Raw genomic sequence first — 23,372 nt, forward strand, 5'->3', positions numbered from 1 at the left:
TTGTTTTCTTTATTTGAAATGCTTGAATGATCTTTGAAGTTCGAGTTTTTCTTTGATTGAATATGCCTTTGATCTCTTGCAACTTTTAAGGCTTCCTTGAATCCATAGCTTGAGTATTTGTAATGTTTGGAATGGATCTTCTAGCTCAACATTGAGGATTGAATATTGATCAACTATATATCACTCAATTAAAACATTAGTACTTAAACATCATTAATGGTTTGTAATCATCAAAACATAAGATTGACCTTTAGATAAAATCCTTAGGCCAACAATCTCGTAAGGGTCTCGCCAATCGTTATCGTCAGAGTCCGCAAATTGTACATTGTACAGACATGACTCATTCTTCCTGTGAATACGGATATCTACTGATTCCCCTGTGATCTCGACTTTGGATGCCAGAGTGGCCAAACCGTCCAGATACCGATTAGCAGTCCTCGGCGCGTGGGTTATTTGAAGTTCACTAAAATAGCCATTAAGCTTCTGGATAATGGTTCTGTATGCCGCCAAGGCCGGCTCCTTGATAGCATAAGAGCCATCTAGTTGTTTTACCACCAAGTTTGAATCTCCTTGCACGTGCAACCGATTGATTTTAGCTTCTCGTGCTGCTAGGAGGCCCAGCACCAGAGCTTCATATTCTGCTGTGTTATTGGAACATCCGAAGGTGAGCTTGTATGAAAGATTCCGGGCTTGCCCGCTTCAGGGGTCAACACTACTACTGCGCCGCCTCCCGTAGAGGTCGATGATCCATCAAATGATAGCGTCCAAATCATGTTTTCATCCGCACAACAAATTGACTCGAACTCGTTAAGAGGAAGGTCATCGTGCTCGAAATTCCCATAAGGGAATTAGGCTATCAGATCAGCTATGGCCTGACTTAGAATAGCACGAGGTGCTAGGCATTGGATATCGAACTCAGCCAACATCAAAAGCCACCGCGCGACTCGCCCTGAAATGATCGGTCACGAGAGCAGGTATTTCAGCGGGTCACATTTGGTGATGAAATGAATGGTATGGGCTAAGAAATAATGACAGAATTTATTGGCTGCAAACGTGAGGGAGAGGCAATGGCGCTCTATCAGAGAATAGCGTGCCTCGGCACCTTGCACAACTCAGCTGATATAATACATAGGGCGCTCTTGACCATCCTTTTTCCTGGGCAAGAAGCGCTCCAATGGAGCATTCTGTCGAGGTAATGTAAAGTCTGAGGGGGATCCCTATCCAAGGGGCTACCATGGTGGTTGGCGAAAAGAGCAATCCTCTGAGACGGTCGAGAGCTTGTTGGTGCTCCTCACTCCATCTGAACTCGGATCTATCTTTCATCAGAGCGCCAAAAGCATGAGTCACCTCGGCAAGTGCCAGTATGAAGCGTCGTAGATACGAAACCCGCCTTACCAAACTCTTTAGTTGCTTGAGGGATTGTGGTGGAGGCATTTATATGATAGCTCAGGCTTTGTTTTGCTCGATGTCGAACCCTTGATGATGCACTATGAAGCCCGAGAAACGGCCAGCCTCGACCCCAAAGGTACATTTGAACTTCCGACATCTTTTGAAGACACTTCTCAGATTAGCCAAATGTTCACTATGAACTCAGGATTTCATCACCAGATCATCCACATAGTCCTCCATCTGCCTGTGTAACATGTCATGAAAGATAGCTGTCATGGCCCGCTGGTAAGTGGCTCCTGCGTTCTTCAAGTCGAAGGGCATGACTGTAAAATAGAAGTTCCCCATGGGGGTGCGGAATGCTGTTTTCTCTGCATCGCACTGCGCCATTCTTTTTTGATTATATCCGCTGTATCCGTCTATGAACGAGAACATCTCATGCCCTGAGGTCGAGTCTACCAAGTTGTCAATTATAGGCAGCGAAAAATCATCTTTAGGACATGCCTTATTCAGATCTCTAAAAGCTACACAAACTCTGATTTTTCCATTTTTCTTCTTCACCGAAACCACATTCGCCAACCACGTGGGATGTTGAATTGGTTTGATAAAGCCAGCTCGCAAAAGCTTCTGTACCTCCTCATTTATTTGCAACTCAAGCTTTGGCTGAAAGCTCCTTTGCGCCTGCTTAACCGGGCATACATCCGGTCGCACATTGAGATGGTGAGCCACTACTTGAGGGTCTAGTCCGGGCATTTCTTCATATGTCCAGGCAAAGACATCTTCGAATTCTTTGAGTAGAGCTACCAGTGCCGCTTTCTCATTTTCTTCCAGCTTCTTATACACATAGACTACCCGGGAGCGGCCATCATTGGCTAAGTTGACTTCCTCTATTTCATCTTGACCGAGCCGAGCGAGTTCGCCTGACTCCATTTTGGCTTCCTCCTCCGAGCCGGGGGATTCTACCTGACACGACTCTACTCGGGGGCGCGGTCTCGCCCGAGATCGTGCCCCCCAACACCGTCATAAATGGTATGATATTCTCCCGTCGAACAAACGTATCCTTTTGCAGACAGCTGGCCTCTTCTGGTTAACAGCCGACCCTGGCATTCTCTCCTCCTGTTGGTCAATCTCTTCCCATTTCTGTAGAGGAAAGGCCCTCAATGGCTGGGGTTCCTCTGTATTTTCTAACTCATTAAAGAATCCAGCCCTCACCATATGAGACTCTCTTTTAGTAAATGGTCGATCGGAGCAACAGACCATTACTTGTTTCCCATTCCAGAACCCCTTCATGCATTGGTGATACAAGGATGGTACGATCCCGAACTTGTGTATCCATCCTTGACCCATGAGTAAATGATAAGAGGTGTCCGAATCGATGACATGAAATTTCACCGAACTTTTAAACTTCCCAATGGCCAACTCGGCCGTCACGTGCCCCTCAGTTCTCCGGATATCACTTCAAAACCCAGCGATCTCAGTTGGCCTTCGGATAAGTTTCTCGTCTGGGAGACCGCTTCGGTGAAAGACTTCCAGAGGCATGATATTGAGGGACGATCCATTATCCAGAAATGCCCGTTTGAGCTCGACCCCATTGAGCGACACCGTGACATACAATGGCCTGTTGTGCGGAGTAGGGACACATTTGTCTTCCTCTGTAAAGGCTATAGCTGACCCAGCTGACTTTTGTGATACAGGGAGTGGCGCGATAGACGTTACCTCTTTGACACCCTTCTTCGCCACCAACCACAGAAACTTCGTTATTTCTTTCTGGGTAAAAGGAGAGAAATCCATCTTTTGCAGAATTTTCTTGACAGGGGCTATTCCCAATAAACGAAACGCATCCAGGTCATGTTCTTCTACCAGCGCGACCTAGTCGGCATTCTCCCCAACCCCTTCCTTGCCAATTGCCACTTCCGATACCATCATCGCTACGCCTCGATCGTGCGCAGGGAAAGGCTCCTCTTTCACATCCCTAGGGGGAAGAATGAGTTCGACACTAGCAATCCGCCTGTGGAAAGTATTTCGCAACGCCCAACAGTCATAGGTGGGGTGACGAGTATACCGGTGGTACAAGCAATACTTCGGATTAGCCATCTCCTCTGGTGTGGGCTCGCGGACCACCTCGAGCAGCCTGATGTCTCCATGTTGGATCCATTTCTTAAGAATGGTCTCTACTGCTCCTCTGGAGTGCATGGGAACGGCGAAGGAGCCTCGTCCGGATTCTTCGAACGGGGAGCGCGGGCTGGTCTTACGCCCCTCTTATTCGGAGACTCGTCCGCAGCCAAAACTTGAGGTCTACGCCTGCCTCGATATTCTTCCTGTGTAGCGGCCTGTGCACAAATAGCGAGGTTACTTGCCAAATTCCGGGATGCCTCTATCAGGTCGGCGAAAGTGAGGAGTTTGAGGTTAATGAGATGGATTCGGTAAGATCCTTGCATGCCTTGTATGCAAATCTTGGTCAACGCTTCCTCTTTATGGGTCTCATAGCATTCCATGGCTCGATCATGAAATCTATGGACGTAGGTAAGCAGATCCTCTCCCGGGCCTTGAGTCTCTTTAGTCAAGGAAAGTGTAGTCACCCTTTCCTCTGCCTAGAAGAACTTCGACTGGAAAATCGTGGCTAATTGGTTCCAGGTAGTGAGCGACCCGGATTCCGAATTCGCATACCATTTGTAGGCCCTATCCGTGAGAGTTTTTGAAAACTCCCTAAGACGCAGGGTATGATCGTTTCCGAAGGGCCCTAGAGCCTCAATAAACCGTACTACGTGCTCTCGGGGGTTCCCCTTCCTTCCATCAAACTTGCTAAACTTGGGGGATAGGTACCCTGGGGGGTAAGGGAGAAGTGCGATGGATTGCGCGTAGGGTGGTTCAGGGGCTACCTCTTGCATCAATATATTCTTTTCATTTCGCAATAATGTTTGCAGGTCTGCCATAGTTACATATGGCGATCGCTGCACGGGGTCCTGCTGATGTCCAAATCCTTCCGAGCCCGTGTCTCTGTGACAAGCCTCTCTTCGACTAGTGTTCGGCATACTCAACCTTGCAGGCGCTGTAAGAGGAGTACTAAAAAGGGTTCGACGAGCTCGTGATGGTGTATCCCGCGTTCGCCTATGTCGACTAGTGGCTCGCCTTGCCTCGGCTGACGACGAGAACGTCTGTTGCGCCGGATTGTCTGGGGTTGCATGTTCACCAGAGAGAGTATCACTCGGATATGCGCCTTGCCGCAGTGCTCCGTGGTCAGCAATCTGTCGCAGCAGGGTCACTACCTCCCTCTGAGTGCCTTCTAGCTGCTCCATTCTATGCAACAGTGCATTATGGGCTTCGACTAGCGCATCAGGATAGATAATCCTGGTTCCAGGGAAGTACGATCCCGACATACTTACAGACCCATCGTAGCCCTCGCCCAAGGCAGGGCTGGTTTGAGAAGGCAGACTGATCTCTCGTATGCTTGACATAGGTGAAATGCTCCTCCCCAGTGAAGTCGCCAAAATGTTGATGGTAGTTCGTGAGCAGGATGAGGAGATCGTTCCACGTAAGCCAAGAGATCTGAGATCAGTATCCAAGTGAAGATCCAAGCAACACAAGGGATTCTCTAGGTATGGAGATTAAGAAAGGGAAGGCCGACCTCGGTACCATGCAAACTCGAGCTTGTCAGAGGATAATTGTTAATGTAGTGGTTGATGTCTTTAAGGCTGATTAACACCCCTATTTATAACGTTTACCTCCTCGGTCAATGCCTTTTAGTCCTTTAGCTGAGCCCGCTCTTATCCAAAGGTTCGATGGCCTCTTCGTCTGACGGATGAGACGCTGATGGATAGGTCGCAGCGCTTTGCCCCCAGGTCAAAGGAGGTAACGACACTCCCTAATTAATGCAGGTCTTATCAAATGTCTTTCGCAATTAATGCTTTTCTTATCCTTCATCGCTCGAGCTTAGGTACCGGGTATCCTTTCCCCCTTGTGCTGGCCTCGGACTGAGGCGACCCTTTAGATCTCAGCCACCTATCCACATGTCCTCAGATTCTCGTGCTTCAGTGGGGATAAGCCCCTTTCGAGGTCCTGCTTTCATGACCTCGCGAGTTCCCATCCCAGTTCTATCCCGAGGTCTTCTTTGCCAAGAAGGGAAATGTGTAAACAGATCAGTCGAGATTGCTCTTTCAGAGAGCACCCTCGAGCGAGCCAGAAGGGAGGAGCCCATCCGACTGGAGCGGGGCGCGTCCACAGTAGAGGAAGGGTAGCGACCCCTCCCTCGGCCAGTGAGTTCCGTTATTGGATAGGTAGCTCGAGAATACCTAATCCACCGTGGGCACGCCAGATAAGCACTGGCCAGTTGTGCCTATATTGCAGAGGTGGCGCCACTTAATCAGCTATCGTAGCGCGGTCATCAACAATACTATAAGAGGTACGTATGTAGATACGTGTGCTGCGGATTTATTATGTTGTACATACATCCCAAAGACTTTTGACTTAGCATACGAAGACCTGGAGACCAAGAAAATCTAAGACCCCACGCACATGATCCAATTACTTGTAAATTTGTAAAAGAAAAAGCCCATTTATCCGTCACATTTTCAGGCACGTCAGTCATACAGTCATGGGACTGAACAATGACGGGACCATGGGGACCCATGGCCCCCAAAGTTTGCAAAATTATATTAAGTACCTTTTATTTAAGTCTTGAGAATATTTATGATTTGGCGCCTCCAAAATTTTACAAAAATCTATTGAGTACCTCCAATTAAGTGAGTGTTGAATATTTGTGTTCCAAATATGCCAAAAATCAAACCCACATGATGACAAACCACGTCATGTCAAAACTCTCAAACTCTCTCATTAACATATATAGTTTCAAATTCATAAAAGTATATCTTCTCTATGCACACAATATGATTTCTCGTAATATATCATATACGCAATATCAAAACCTAATATGTGTTCATATACGTGAATGTTTTGTTTTTATTTTTTTTCTATGTTTTGCTAGTACAATGTTTGTTTAGTTTAATTATTTTTCTCCACGTAATTATCAATGTATCTATTCATATTTGTTGCTGACGTACTCTATTATTAGTTTATTAATTTAATATTTTTCGTACAAGAGTACAATCTTTTATGTGTCAGTTTTTTAATTTTCTTAACATATTTTACTGAAACAAATACTTCTTTCATCTTATAAAAAGTGTCACTTTTAAGGAACCATGACTCTTACAAATTAAACTGTCACGATTCCCGAAACACGACACTTTTTTTGAAATGGATGTAGTATAATTTAATCTCTTACTACACTGATCTTTTCCATGCTAGATTAAGAAAAAATTAACAAATTTATGCCATAATTAATTAATTAATTAATTAATTATTATGTGTTTTATAATTCATTTTCTGGTGCTATGTAAGTGTGAACTTTTGAATTTATTTGGATGTGTTTTATTTTATGTGTCATGTCACCTTTTCTAAAGTGCCAATGTTGATACTAGATATTTGATATTTTCATTTTTTTTTTATACGAATTTATGTCATACTTAACAAATTATTGATAATTTTTTTTTTTATCCAACTTTGTAAGTAGCAATTCCAAAGTTAACTGGACATCTTTTTGTAAACACTTAATGGATTAGAAAATCCATTTAATTGACAAATGATCTTTATTGTAGATCATCTTTTATATTAAGAGTACTTAAGAAATAAATATATACGGAGTAAATATATATATACACACTATTAGTTGGCCCCCAAATTGAAAGTTACTGGCCTCCCCAGCCCATGAGAAAGTTCCCTGTTTAAATAAATATACATGGACTTTGGCAGGATGTCTTTCCTCAAGCAAAGGACGGGCAGTAAATAGATGAAGTAAGGAGAAATATTTTAATTTTTGTGATATTATCAACTAATTAAATAGTGGTACATAATAATATGATTTACTAAATAAATATTCATACCAAAAACATGATAACACCATCTAAAAAAAATCTTTTTACAAATAAAGGATTTAATATGGTGAAGTGTCCGATATATATATATATATATATATATATATGCACACCATATAACTTAAGCTACATTTTAAATAAAAAAATATATATACGAAATATAACTTATTGTTGGCCTTTGAATTATTGGGTAACACACGACAGGAATTTCTAATTTTCCAGCTAGTTAATGTGATCAAGCAGCTTTATAAATTAAGTAATACATATGTTCTCCAAAATATATTTTTCAACACAAACAAAACTTAAAAGTGTACCTTTCGAAGACTGATATGACTTGCATATGAATCAAGGTTTTGAAAATTAGGGGAGAGTGTCTCGCGTGAAATTAGCACACCAAAGAAATAATCAAAGTGACCAAGTTGCCCAGCAGAGTATCCGAAATAATGTGAGTTTTGTTTTTTTTTTTTTTTTTTCATGAGAAGAATGTTAGTGGTCAAAGGGAATGGAATACGAGTTTTCAAATACGAAAAAAAAATTTCACGCGACAGTTGGATTAGACTTAGTAAGGAAAAAAAAAAAAAATTATGTGTAAGAGTGTGGGTGCTATTGTCTTGCAGATAATCCTGACTCATCCAGAGGCTGTTTTTAATACCTTATAATTAATCTACCCTGTCACTTTCTTTCTACAAGTTTTTTACTTCACGTACATAAATATATCAAGAAAATGATAATTATAAATATATTTAAAAAATTAAAAAGTTTCTATGAAAATGACTTACTCCACATTGTATTCCACAATTTGTTTTTTCCGAAAAAAATATCTAGCGTATTGCATGTTAAGTAAAGTCAAGTCAAGTTATGAGCTCGAAACTAATGATTTAGAGATTTGAAATCATAATTTTTATTCATTTTTTTTTTTTTTTTTTTATGGTCCTGACAATTAATTCGGCATTTGGGGAGACTCGAACCCTCTACTTTTTAAGTTGTAAGAAGAGAAAATGGTATTGTATATAATATAATTTATATAGTTGATAAAATTAAAAAAATCCTTATTAATCTTCTTTTTAGCATGTAATAATGATAAAACTAAATAAGTTGCAAAAATAATCAAATAAATAAACTACGTAATATGCAGAATTCTATGTAAACCTATAACTCTTCCTTTTAGCTTGTAATAGTGATGCCCCGCAACCAATTAAGGGCCGGTTAAGGGGACTACTAATATTTCACATACATGAATGAACAAAATATTATATAGAGAGAGAGAGATTGATTTCAACCAAGGGAGCTCAATTCATCTCTGCGTGTGCACAAGCACAGAAACCAAGAGAACCTGATAACTCATTTGAAATCATCACTAATTTAATTTAAATCTTCAAAAACACAAAAATGTTTACCTTTTAAAATCTAAAGCCAACCTTAAGCACAAAAATTTACATAGTCAATTTTAAAAAGTTTTCAAAAATTTACATAGTCAATTTTAAAAGCTACTACTGTTTGCATTAATTTTCTAAAAGAAGACTCTATTTCTATGATGAGGTCTTCAACTGCATTTCATTAGAATTTCTAATATTACCGGAAACATTAATTTTCAAAAATATCTAGGAGCATGTCCAGTAGATTTACACAAGATAATAAATAAAATGTCTTACATTTCCTTGGGCCCCAAATTAGTCTTAACCAGAGCTGTATGTATTTGCAAGAAGCCATTAACAAGAGAGTGGTAATAACTGATAAAACTAGATTCTTACTTGAATCATTGTAATACAGATAGTTTTGCCAGCTTCAAATGATTAAGACAGTACTCCGGTCCTAATTAATTACTACATATTACATCAGGAAACCATGTTTTGAAAGGGAAACTTGTGCAACATTACAAACAATCATGAACGCTACGAAATTCCATGAATTAACCAGTCTCATTAATCTATTCAGAAACATTACTACCTTGAACTGTCAGGATCAACAGCTATAGAATTGCTAGAAGCAGTCGTATCATCTTTTATTTTCCCATTTCTGTCTTGGGATATCCCTATGTCTAAGCACTCCTTTAACTCCACTAGGACCTTACTCATGGTTGGCCGTTGGATGGAGTTGTGTCGTACACATGCCATTGCTGTGTACACAGCTTTCCAAACACAATTGATGTTAAAATTCCTTCCTTGTAGCCTTGAATCCACAATGTCCCTAATTTCCCCTCTTTCAACCTTAGGTTGAACCCATTGGGCTACGCTGATGTTGCCATGGGTTTTCACAATTGCTGGTTGCCCGGTGATTAGTTCCAAAAGAATTATTCCAAAGCCATAAACATCGCTCTTCTTGTTTAACCTGTTGGATGCATAATACCTGCATGAAAACAGAGAGAGAACCCTTGGCTGCTAAGAAAACAAGATTGGACTTATTATTACTATGTCTGTACATAGGACATAACCAACATTAGAGGAGCTTAAAATTCAGTTTCTAAGTACATAATACACACCATTATAGAAGCTAGAAATTTCAGTTTGTACGCAACAATAACACAACCAATATAATTACTAATTTTCAGTTTCAAAGATTCAATCTTTATACGTTAAAAAGGGTTACTGACTTAAAAGGTACCATTGAGGTATTTTCATTCAAAGATTCAATCTTTACTCATTAAAACACACACACATATAAACCCAACAACATACTCGAAATAACCATTACACATACATAGGTTTAGATATAAAATTACGGATGTACAATTATATTTATTGATCCGAAAACATAGATACACATATATAATCAAATTCCATACTTTTATACAGCAATTATAGGCCATGTGGGCTTTTCTGATTGGCTCTTGTTCTTTCGGTGCCATGTGGCATTATCCAAATTGCTTCCTCCTTTATTTGTCACCCAAATGGTTCTTCTACTCTTCACATTGCAACTAGAATCTCCAAAACACAAACAAATTGAAGATATATGTAGGACTAAAAGTTGTGTCAACAAGAATTAAACAACACTTTTTCTTTAAACCCAAACCCAACCCATTTAATAATCGTGTCAAGAATCTTCAACACTAACCCAGCCCGTTTATTAAACAGACAGGAGAGAGAATTTTGATTGGGTGTTATTACACAAGTGTTATGAAATATGTGGTGATAACCTTTGGGAACTTACCCTCTCACGTTTCGCTACGGAGTTGTTAGGGAACGAGGGGGAGAAGACATGACGGTTTGTGTATGGCCTAAATCATTCCATTAGGCGTAGGTTGGAAGGAAATTTGAATAGGTACAATTTTTATGTTCTTCTTCTTTAATCTCTCTCTTCACTTATGTTTTATTCTTTACAACATGGTATCAGAGACTAATTTCTCTTCCTAGGTTCGGACCCCTATTTTGGGGTATTCCCTTAATGTCTGAAATGTAGCTAAGGGTTTCTCGGTGCTATTTGTTAGTAATACTTGTTTGGGCTGCCGGTATGTTCGGTAGCATTGTTCTTCACCTTTGCCGTGTCTCCAGCAGTTTTTGTTGACTTGTTTGGGCCAATGTATTCGGTAGCACTGTTCTTCGCCTTTGCCGTGTCTCCGGCAATTTTTATTGACTTGTTTGTGTTGCCAAGGTGTTCGGTAGCATTGTTCTTCGCCTTTGTCGCGTCTCTAACAATTTTTATTAACTTATTTGGACTGCCAGTGTGTTCGGTAGCATTGTTTTTCACCTTTGTCACATCTCCTGCAGTTTTTGTTGACTTGTTTGGGTTGTCGGTGTGTTCAGTAGCAATGTTCTTCGCCTTCTCTCTTCATCATTCGCACTTGTTGCTACTACTCACCATCTCAATGGCAATTTGGGCATTCTTGCTCCAACTTAAGGGGGAGTATTGAAGACTTAATGGAGGAATTAGAAAAAAATCCTCCAGTAATTAATGTTGTTTCCTATTATTGAATTTATTGTTACTAGAGGAATCAGTGGAGAAAAATCATCCAATGTTGTTTCCCTATTTCTATCTCGTTCCATTCTCATCATTCATTCTCCTATATAAATAAGCCTCCACCATTGTATTCCCTATGAAAAGGGAGAATATTATAAAATTGTTGTTTGTGCCGTGGGTGTAAGCCTTGAACCACGTAATCTCTCTGTGTTCTTCTTTAATATCTCTCGTCACTTGTGCTTTATGCTTTACAACAATCCATAAGAATTCAAGCTCCAATCATCTGGCCTGAAGTATTTTCAATGCAAAAGTAAGTATCTACATCTCCAAGTTCATCTTGCCCAAAGTATTAAAGTAATACACTTTTAAGCTTCCGTTGGTGACTCCAATGACTAGGTTTTGAAGATGTGTCAGTGACACAAGTGTTTTCTGTTACAAAATCAATACTAGCCATTGAGGAGTTGTTCTCTTTCTTTTTCTCTTATTTTCTTCTTAATTTTTTTTTTTTTTCTTTTCAACTAAGCTACCTATAGCAGTTAGCATTTGTATTCAAGCTCTTTGAAGACGTAATTAAGTCTATGGATGACATCTTCTATTGAAAAATTTCTGAAAACCTACACACACAGTAGGTCATGCAGACAAGATAGTAGAAGAACAAGCCACAGTAATTTAGGATTTCAGCTAAAAGGAGAGCTTTTTAATGACCTAGAGAAACACAAATCATAGATTTCTTAAATTCAAACCGGGATAAATGTGTGAAATTTTTTAATTACCACAAATATCACTGCAACATTAGCTTCTTCATTTTTTTCTTTTAAATAAAACTATCCTATGATCTAATTTCAACACAACTAGCTAGAGATTAGTAAATCCATAGACTGCTAAACTATTTTTGAGGATAACTTGCCAAAAAAAAGAAAGGAAAAAAAAAAAAAAAAAATCAGTTGATGAGGTTATTACAAAGTTGGTAATATATATATATATATATATATATATATAGTAAAGTGAAGTGACGGAAACTTACTCAGGGTCAAGATATCCGGGTGTGCCAACAACTGTAGTTGATATATGAGTTCCACTATCAAGGGGCATGAACCTGGACAACCCAAAATCTGATAGTTTGGCTTGCAATTTTTCATTCAACAATATATTGGAAGTCTTAATGTCTCTGTGGACTATGGACGGCTTGCAGCCATTATGTAAATAATCCAATGTTACCAAAAAAAAAAAATAATAATAATAAATAATAAATAATTATATTCATTTCATGTAAGTTTGTTATTACTCTCTAACAAAGAAATGTACAGAGTTCAGAAAATGTGTCATGTTTATTAGCAGGCTAACCTTGTGCTACATCAACAGCTATTCGAAGTCTCTGTTCCCAACTCAATAAAGCTGTGTTTCTTTCTGTACCAACAACATAATAGCACAAACTTTTATGTTCTCAGAAATTAATTAAGAAGAAATTATAGCTACATGAGAATTGGGCAAAAGAAGCTAATATTAAAGTTGCTAGCATTTGGGATGTATAGAAGTTCTAGACATGCATGAAAATTATACTCATCTGAAAAATTCAATCACACTTACCACTTATCCAATTTCCAATTATCCATCAATATATTATCAAACTATTATTATAAAATTACCCATAATTTAGGTACATTATAATGTTAGATCATTTTGTAGTTGGATTTTGAATACGAATAAGAAATCTTTCAAACTGATGACCGCATAACTGTCTTAACGATAATTTGATTCAGTCCAAAATCACTCTTTGTAGGTGCAAACCGTCTTAGAGAGAGCAAGCAACCTAGTCTAATCGTTATCCCTGCCTAATATCAATTCGAGCTACAGTTCTTCAAACTGCTTTTTCTACAGGTATTTTATGTATTTAACATTATTTATAACCAAATGATGAAACTTAGGAAATCATCCAATGCAGCAGAATACAGTTCATACCTGATAAATGCTCTTGTAAGTTTCCACTGGTCATAAATTCGTATATTAGCCCCATCCCTTGGCCTTCATTACAATATCCAATTAGAGTAACCAAGTTTCTATGATGAACTTTTGACAAAAGCTGAGCCTGTATTTCAATTTGACGTCAATTCATAGCAAAATTGATCAATTCCTGTATCTATCCAAAGGCGTCAAAGTTGCTATCAGAATAAGCTGAATGCTGATATACAAGAACTTACCTCAGCTCAAAATTGCTTTGATCCTTGAGTTGATGAAGGAGAAAGCATCTTTACAGCAACTTGAGTTCTGTATTCCAAGTAGCCATTATAAACTGTTCCGAATCCTCCCTTTCCAAGTATTTTCTGGAAGTTGCTGGTGATGCTTACAACCTCAGCATACGTAAACTGTTGACTCCTACTATCTAGTGTCTCGTCATTTTTATTTTGCTTTTCAACAAGCTCTAAAGCTATAAAATGATACAGATATGTGGGTTATAAACAGATATGGACTCTCGGATACTTCAGTTGTGATATCTTTTTGAAAATCACCCATGGAACAGATAAACTACCTTGTTTTCTTCCTCTTCTAAAGCTCCACAAGATAGCCATTGCAGTTAAGACGACTAGACATGATGTAGCAACAGATGCAACCACAATTAAAATGACATTCTTCTTCTTTCTGCATGAGCCTGTCTTGCAGAGATTGGGATTGCCATCCAATCTATTTGGAGACAGTTGAGACAAAAAATTAAAAATGAAATCTTTGAATTTCTTTTAGTATTTGAAATGTATTTTAAAAATTGAATGAACTGGAAAGTTGAACTGCAAGCAAGAAAAAAACAAAAAACAAACAAAATTCAACTTGTTTTCCAGAACTATTTTAAGGTACTAATATATATTTCAGGAATGATCACATTCCCTAGCCTTTACTCTAATATTGGCAGTGTGTCCAAGCACCCTACTAGCAAACAGAAAAATAGGATTCAAGTAGCCGACCAAAAGTAGTTCGGGAAAAGACTTTATTTATTTTTTCTTTCTGGTAGAAACCATTTAATTAGAAAAGAAAAAAAAAAAAAGTTCGGAATTTTGAAAATTTATGTTCATGGTTTTGAGCAAGTGAACCTCAATATGAAGTATCCATTATTTGATTTTTCAATAAGGGCTGATGGAACTGAACCTGAGAACTTATTTCCCCATAAGTTTCTGCAGAAGCAAATAGGCTTGTCAGCTCATAGCTCATTTAAAGTTGCATTTCTGTGTTTATAAATAAAATAAAAAAAATAAAATAAAAAATGCAATCTAAAAGACTTACAGAGTCTCCAACAAAGGAAGTTGGCTAAAAAAATCTGGCACTGGACCAGTCAAACTATTGTTGGACAAATCTCTGTAACAAAGGAGTTATTTTAGTAACTGAGATAGTTTGTTAACGGAATTCATAAATGGTTACAGAAAATTTCATCTTTGGCAAATTCTTCACATGATAGTTGGAAGCATTGCATAGCTCCCAAGGGCCATCATTTTCAAACAGAAGAGCAATATTGTGGACTTCCTAGGCTCAAGCCCTGTTCAACACTTTTCCACTGTGGTTCAAAATCAACCAAATGAGATTTATTCTCATCAATTTCCAATGTGATGGCTGTGTAAGTTCCATGGGAACTTCTGAATGTACAATTGAAAATAATCTTCCAAAATAGTTCCATGTAATGATTCAAGATAAGAATTCTGAGTAGGCAAACTATAGTAATAACTTCTACTTACAAGTATTTTAATAATTTGAGATGGGAGATTGAAGTATCAATATTCCCCGTCAATGCACTTGAAGAGAGGTTCCTAGTTGTAAGTTAGAATGATATAAACTATTAGGAGATTGTGCCATTAATTAATTAAGAAACAGAAATCTTTATAATTTACATCAAGCCCGTGAAACTAGCTAGATTTCATGGGTGCACACTCACAATGAGATGATTCTAGAAAAATTGTAGTCATTGTAGATGCATTCAAGTCCATTCCATGAGTAGATCTTAGGAGCAGATGGATCTCCCTGCCAGTTTCTCTTTACCCCATATACTGACCTTACTTCCCTGATAGCATCAACTAGTATATTTATCCAAAAGAAGATAGAAATTATCATTGATCAGTTCTAATACAACTGGAGGAGAAAGAAGAACAAGAAAGAATTTTTTTTTTTTTTTTTTTTTCTAGCCCAGGGCATGAGTTTCAGCCACTGAGAGGTGTGGAGAGGGTTAGATGCACTCAGCCTTACCTCCGCATGTGGAGTGCCTGTTTCCTAACCCGAAACCATGACCTCCAGGTCACAATAAAGCAACCTTACCAAAAAGAACTATGTGTATATATATTTATATACATGTATAGCCAATATACATGCATATGATCATCAATCCTAGATTTTTGTCTTACTCATATTTCAAAATTTATGTGCACTTTGGAAATCAATTATACAATAGATTTGAATTCACTGTGATCAAATAACAGCTAAAAATTAGAGCGGACGTAAATTATGCAAAGACATACCATCATTTGGGTGATTGTGAGAAATCTTTAATCATGTATATCTCCATGGCATTGAGAACGGGTGGTAGTGTGGAATTATCTGTCACAGTAATTGAAATACTCAATTCGGTTCCGCTAAGGGACTGTTTGCTGTACACACTATATGGAAGCAGGTGCCCAAGAACCACAGGCTTATGCCAGGATTCACCATTCAAGTAAATCTTGAATATTCTCAATTGGTTGGCTTTAATTCCTTCAAGTGAAGCAAAATGCACGCACAGATAAAGCTTCTGACTGGAATCAGCAGGATGATAAACGAAGTCCAAGGATTTGCTTCCATTCGGAGGTCTAGCAGCAGTCATCATCACAGATGATGGAGGTTTAAAGCCATTGGTGTTCAAGGTACCACTATTGTAAGATGCAGTCATTGAATCCCAATTAGACTGACTATAAGGTTTCCATATCCGATCATAAACATCATCTTTGTACCTAGATGAAAAATTGTATATACTCATTATTAGTACAAGTAATGACAACAAGATGTGGAACAAAAAAGGTAAAGCCAGTGCATAGGCTCCCGCCATTACGGAGTCTGAAGAGGGTTAGATGACTCAGATGTAAGCAGTCTTTCCTCCACATAAAGAGGTTGTTTCTGGTTTCGAACAGGTGACCTCCGAGAAACCTTACGGATGATGGAGAGTGTCAGATGTATGCAACTTTACTTCTGCATGGACAGGCTGTTACCAATTTTGAATCCATGAAGTACAGGTCACAATAGAGCAACCTTATGGTTGTGACAAGGCTTACCCTCATACTGAAACAAAAAGAGAGAGAGAGAGAGAGAGAGAGGAAAGTGTGGTACCTGACTATTTGGGTGGTTGTTGAACCCACATCAAGCCGCATTTGAAGTGCTAATGATCCAGAATGAGTTTTATAAATGGTATTATTCAACTGCCTTAGCTCTAATGCAGATATGAAAGGAGTCCCAGAGCCAGTGTTGACGAGACATACATGTATGTAATCTGTCATGGGGACATGTATAATCTCCTTAATTACTACATCTGATGCATTGCTCAATGTCACCATGTCCCATTCATCCCCCTCGAGATACAGCCCAAATTCTGGTGGATTTTCCTTGGAATCATAATTTCCGTACATGAAAATTGCTTGGATCAAATAGTTGCTACCTTTGGCTTGTGCTTGTTTAAATGTATAACAATTGTTGATTCCCTGTGGGAAACTTCTCACCCTCAATAGCTGTCTCATGAGAGTATCCGACACGAAATCTGAAGAAATATTTGCACTTGTTCCGGTGTCAATATATTGCACGTCTGATGTGTACGATATGTTGGTTGTGTTGTCTTCATATTCCGAACCTTCAGCTATCCCACAATCAATGCTTATGAAACCTTAAAAAATAATAATAATAGACAACTCAGTCCCACTTGATAATTTTACCCTATGATAGTGACCATGGCAAAAAAATAAATCTATTAGTAAATTAACACCCCCCCTTCTTATTTTTTCCATTTGAATAAACAAGAGAATAGCAAAAGCCGAATAGAGGGTGAGTGAGAGACAAAGAGTTGGGAGCTTGAGAACCTATAATCTCTTATTTTTCTCACATCGTGGATGTATTCCCTTGAGGTTTGTCAATATTTCAAATAGACCCCCTTTACATTTCATAATCCCACTCACCTCTCTTGAGGTTCTGGTGTATACAACAAATTCCCTTGCCATTAGGCACCCGACGGAGACAAACAGAATCTGCTGATGTCAACAATAGAAAATTGATTGAAGATCGATTTTGCCCTTCTAATGCCTGAAATGACAGCAAAAATTTCATGGGCAAAACGGTAAAAAAACAAACTACGGTTACCAAATTGGACCGCTATCACTAACAGGGGAGGCAAGTGAGATTATGAAACATATAGGGGGTCTATGTAGGATATTGACAAACCTCTAGGGAGGTAAGTGGAATTTAACCTTTATTTTAACGAATTTTTCTTATGATGTGTTTGGAGGTATGAAATCTGGATTTGAATATCACCATATCCAATTAAATTTTAATCTAGTTTTTCCTCCAATTCATGGAAATTCTTTGACGTGGATTCCATTTTTGTTTTCCCTTTTTTTTTTTTTTTTTTTTCAATGAATGACGTTGATTCCCTATTACCATCCGGAGCAACATTATGCAAAATAATAATAATAATTCATCTAACTCGAGTAAAGAAATAGACCATTTACTAGTCAACCTCTCTAAACTTAGGCTAAGCCATCCAAACATTTCAAATATGCCGATCTTACTTATCAAAAAAAAAAAAAAAATATGCCGATCTCAAGGAATAACTGAGTTGGCATGACCCTCTCCGAATAATCCACAAATTTTGCGTTCAACTTTTGGCATAGTTAAGCTCCCATCCTAGACTTACCCAGAACACTTGACAAGAAAGAAAGGCTATAGGTATCATAAACTTTGAACTGATTTTTTCTAATTCTAATTTCATGGTGCCAATTCCATGCAATCCAACATAGCATAAGTCTAGAGTTGTACAGATCGTACTGGCTTGCAACCAATAGAACCTAACCATTTTAGGACCATTCAGGGACTATATATCATCTAAACCATTTTAGGGCCATTCAGGGACTATATATCATCTAAATACGTATGGTACTGTAATATTATAATAACCAAATACAACCATAGTAGTGTCATAATTAGCCCACTTGTATCTGGTGTTCATCCCTGGCTGGCTAGGCCTGTAACCGGATTGGATTCAGACCGAATCAGGGCCAAATCTGATCCAAATCTAATAAGAGTAATATATGATCCGGTCCAATTCACTGATGGATAATTTAGTTTAAATCCATCTGTTACTAATCAAATATCCGATCCGATAACCCGATCCGAAAAAATGTAAACTTTTGTTTAAAAAAATTTAATATCAAGAGGGATTAGCAAACAATGATTAGGAAAAAAAGAGAGAGAGAAAGAGAAGAAAAATAAAATATATATAAAAAAAAAAAGGTAGAAAAGTAGGTATTTGACTTTTCATTAAAGAAAAATACAATAGAGAGGGAAAAATAACAAAAAAAAATTATAAAAAAATATTTTAATAATATGTAAATATTATATATTATAATTTATAGCATTCTATAATATATTTAAAATTATAAATATGTAAATATTATATATTATAGCATTATATATAATATCATATCAGATTGAATTATTATCGGATCAGATCGACCATAATTCATATCCAGTTTGTTTAACTAACGGATTATCGGATTGCCTGCGGTGTTCCAGAAGGGATCATAGTTTAGCTGAATTTGGGATAGCTGAATTTGGGCAAGGTGAATGTCTTTTTGAATTTGGAATTTGTATCATTGGATTTTTGACAAATTATCACCAAAAATATATATAAATATATAAAGTTAAAATACACTATCTCTTTCTCAATTTAATTGTCCTCTTTCTATTCTTAGTTGTCCCATCATTTTAAGTTTAGGGAATTTTTCTAACTTTACAAAATATATATACTTTGAGAGGGTAAGTTCAAATTTTTAAATGGAACAATACAATAAATAAATGCATGTTTCTTAAAATTTTGAAATTTCCAATAAATAGTTAAGGAAAATATATATATATATATATATAGTTAAATGGAAACGAATGAACATATAACACACATAAAAACGATGAGGGATATATAAAGAAAGCCAGAGACCTGATTGATCTTGTCCTTCAACCACCAGTGCAAAAACTAAACAACCAAAAAACACGAATGAAATTTCCATTGCAGTACTTCTTAGATTCTTCGCTCTTCAGAAAAAGGAGGTTCCTTGCAACTAATCTTAAGAAGCGACTTTCATGGACGGCTCAACCACAAGGCAATTAAGGTGGTCGCCTAAAGCCCCCAATAGGAGAAGAGGCCCCATATCTCATTATGTCATATATTTCTTTTAATGAATTAATTATGCTTCATGTATTATATTAATTACAAAATAAATACAATTGTTCTCCTATTGGTCAACAAAAAAATTTATATTAGTTATATATTTATATATATATATATATAGATATATTAATGAATTATTTATGCTTCTTATTAATTACTAAATAAAAAGCAATGATACATTCTCAGAATTCGGAGGATGCCGAATAGGGAATATGTGAGGGGGGGTGTGGTCCCCACCATATGATGTCAGGATGTCATGTGGTGGGGTCCACACCCCCTCTCACACAACACCCGGTCGGCATCCTCCGAATTCGGAGGATTTATCATTTTTTTCCAAATAAATATAACTGCTCTTCTATTGGTCAATTCAAATTTCTTTCAATTTTATCTTATAATTACTTCAATTTCTTTATCTCTCAACAATTTCACCCCTTTTGGACTTCTTCTAACTTGTAAATTCTCTTGCATATCTATACTTTTGTACTTTGTAATTTACTGACTCTTTTTTACATAGATTTCCGGCACAATTAAATCACCATCTATTAAGATATAAAAAGGAAATAGTGTTTTTATATTTCCTTGAGGTTACTGCAAATTAATATAATCAATGTGACTTTATATGTGTGCAGCCCTGGTGACTTTATATGTGTGCAGATAAACAATGTCCTGTTCCTAGTCCTAGACTCCTATCCACATCCTCATTTTTCCAATTTGTTTGTAACTAATACAAAATATAATATGGAGTTGATATTGGCACTCCTCATTTCACCTCCCGCACTCCACCTTTTAATTTAATAATTGAAATGTCAAGTTTACCCTTCATCTCCTAAATGAAGTCTATCTATTTGTAAAGATGGTAGAAAAAGAATGGCACAATAGTTATTTCAGTTGTAAATTTAAAAGGTGAAGAGCGAGAGGTTAAATGTTGAGTGTCAATATCAGTTCTCAATTTATAATAGATGTTAGTTCGTGCATTTATTAAAAAAGGTATATTCAATGACTTCTCTGTCAATTTAGTGAGCATATGAGAAGACATTGACCAATGACCAATATATGACGGGTTCAAGACAGAAATTGACACTACGTCTCCAGAAGAAAACTTCAATACGTGTGCATTCCTACTTGTCATCGTAATTATAGCTTTGTTGTATATGTTTTCTTTTTCTTTTTCTTTTTTTTGAAATTTAAAACAAACACACACCCTATGTCTACAATCCCTAGTGGAACTCGAACTCTCATCGTCCCCATTATGTCATAACACGTATGTTGTGTCAATTTTCTTTTAAAAGAAATTTTTTGACATTTTGAATCATATTTGTATTGTTTTCATTAATGTTATATGTTTGTTCTATATAAGACTTTGGAGAGTGTAGGATGTGTTGATCAAGTGTTAGCCAAGTGTTCAAAATATTAAAAATTATTTTAAATTTATAGACTCCATAAAGTATAGGGCATGTGTTCATATATAAAGTGTCCATGTAGTTTCGTGACTTTCGTAAAAGCGTTTATGTTTCTTGGAAGATTACTAATAGTGACCTTGCAAAAGTAATTATTTTCATGTGGTTCCTTCAAAATTATTTTCAAATTCCTATATATCTGTAGTTAATAATTAATGGTTACTAATAGTGATCAGTTTGCAAAAGTAAATTACATGTTGTTCCTTCAAAATCTATTTAACCCTTTTAGTCTTTCTTTCAAAATCAAATCTAGTGGACAAAAAAATGTTTGTTATTGTTTTAATTATTGCTACAACATATCAATATTCAATATGTACATGCAAATGTATATTATTTGTTATTTATATTAATTCAAGAGAGAAGAAAAGGAATACTTGAAATTTATCAAGTGTCAGCATATTCTTCTCCCACTTTTTCCCTTTCCATATCAGTTTTCAATCTCTATTTATTTAATTTAAGTTGAATTTTTTTATTCCTCTTAGGACATATATTTTTAATTTTTTAGGTTATATTAATAAGAATAAAATTGCCATGAGCGCAGAGCAGTAAAACCCTTTCATATGCTGGTAGAATCCAACTGATACAGTCAATCCTCCTCAGCTCACTAACCTATTGGTCTTGACTTTTTATTCTACCTAAAGCAGTAACTAATAAAAGAGCTTAATGCCAATTTGAGAGCCTTTCTATGGTCAGGTACAGAGTTGAAGAAAAGTGGAGCAAAAATTGCTTGGATCAATATCTGCAAAACCTATAATTGAAGGAGGTCTAGGGCTTCCAATATTGAATTATTCAACAAAGCTGCTGTGATCAGACATCTTTGGTCCCTACAAATTCAAAATAATTCACAGAGCATTTGGGGTTCAATGGTGTAGAACATACCTCATCAAAAACAGATACATTTGGCTGATCAAAATTCCACAGAGCTCATCTTGGTGCTGAAAATTAAAGTTGGTGATGGCTCCACTTCCTTCTTCTGGCATGACAACTGGTTACATTAGGGTCCCCTCCACTGCAATCACACAATTAGTACCCCACCAATACCCTCATCAGCTCCTTAATATCCCACAATTGGTCCAAATTCGAATTTTCCACCTTCACTCTTGGCTTCACTTCCATAGCTATCCCACATACCTCCTCCTAACCCAACCCTTCCTTCCTGATATCCCAATTTGGTCTGTATCTCCAACTGGCTTATACTCTCTCTCAAAAGCATACTTTCACACCTCTCACCTGCCAACAGCCCTGTTCCATGGAACCACTTAGTCTGGAACCCCACACTGATCATCCCTAAACACACAATTATCTTATGGATGGCCATTCAAATTCTCCAACAATCAAACCTTTTTCAAATGTCAATTCTCCAAGCAAATTTGGAGTTTCATACAGCAAAAGTGCTAGGGCTATATGTTAACCCTAGCGACAGGAACAGTTTGATTTCATGGTAGTCATACCACTGGAACGCCAAAATCTTCAGGAATTCCATCTGCAAATTGGCACTTGCAAGGGCAAGCGTTTAACACATTTGGCGCGAGCGGAACACGAGGGTGTATCAGGGCAAACCATCTTCACACAACACCGTCTTGCACAAAATCATCAAATCAATCAAAACTCGCCTGCAATCTAGGGCCCTGTCTTCAGAAGAAAGAATTTTGGACCCTTTGGGGTCATAATTTGGGCCTCTTCTCATGCATCAGGCCATTGGGTTTGGTTACTTCTGCAAAAGCTTAGATTACTGTACTTTTTAATATTCATATTTTAAAGAAAAATTGTTTCAACTATATTAGTAATTTGTTTAATGTACTCGTATCAAATACATACCGATATTATACGAATATTTATTGATATGTATTCGAGTATTTTTTAAACTATCATAATTTTAACAAGTATCTAATTTTTTTCTCAGACAGTTCTTTAGTTTTTTTAAACCCTTTCTAATTAATTTTTTTAGGTTATATTAATAAGAATAAAATTACCATGAGCGCAGAGCAGTAAAACCCTTTCATATGCTGGTAGAATCCTCAAACACTTTATAACGTATTTTTTGCAAGTTCAAGTATTAAAATGAAATTTTTTTCAATGTGTTGTGAAACGAATTTTTATGTTATATTAATAGTTATATTTACATTCATAAAAATTTTAAAAAATTGATCAAAATTTAATATTATATATATAAATTAATTTTTTTAATATTTTATTGTCGTATCTTATTTTTTAAAAATTTATCCCTAAAAATTACATGGGCCCAGAAAAGGGTCAATTATGTTTTATTTCAGTCTC

General features: G+C 37.0%; 1 protein-coding gene and 1 pseudogene across 1 annotated transcript; both read right to left on the reverse strand.

Moving 5' to 3' along the window:
• Positions 1 to 8,952: 8,952 nt before the first annotated feature.
• LOC132282493 (LRR receptor-like serine/threonine-protein kinase IOS1) lies at positions 8,953 to 15,691 on the reverse strand (annotated as a pseudogene).
• Positions 15,129 to 22,832, reverse strand: LOC132282494 (putative leucine-rich repeat receptor-like protein kinase At2g19210). The gene is made up of 4 exons (XM_059784199.1): positions 21,975 to 22,832; positions 16,539 to 17,085; positions 15,698 to 16,165; positions 15,129 to 15,259 (listed from the first exon to the last, which is right to left on the reverse strand). Exons 2-3 carry the CDS (start codon positions 16,940 to 16,942, stop codon positions 15,700 to 15,702), a joined length of 870 nt encoding a protein of 289 aa, XP_059640182.1. The 5' UTR covers positions 16,943 to 17,085; positions 21,975 to 22,832; the 3' UTR covers positions 15,129 to 15,259; positions 15,698 to 15,699.
• Between the last annotated feature and the right edge of the window lie 540 nt (positions 22,833 to 23,372).

This window comes from Cornus florida, unplaced genomic scaffold (genome assembly GCF_030987335.1).
Source record: "Cornus florida cultivar Cherokee Brave unplaced genomic scaffold, ASM3098733v1 CherokeeBrave_3.0.0_Hap2_Chr11, whole genome shotgun sequence".
Lineage (NCBI taxonomy): Eukaryota > Viridiplantae > Streptophyta > Magnoliopsida > Cornales > Cornaceae > Cornus > Cornus florida.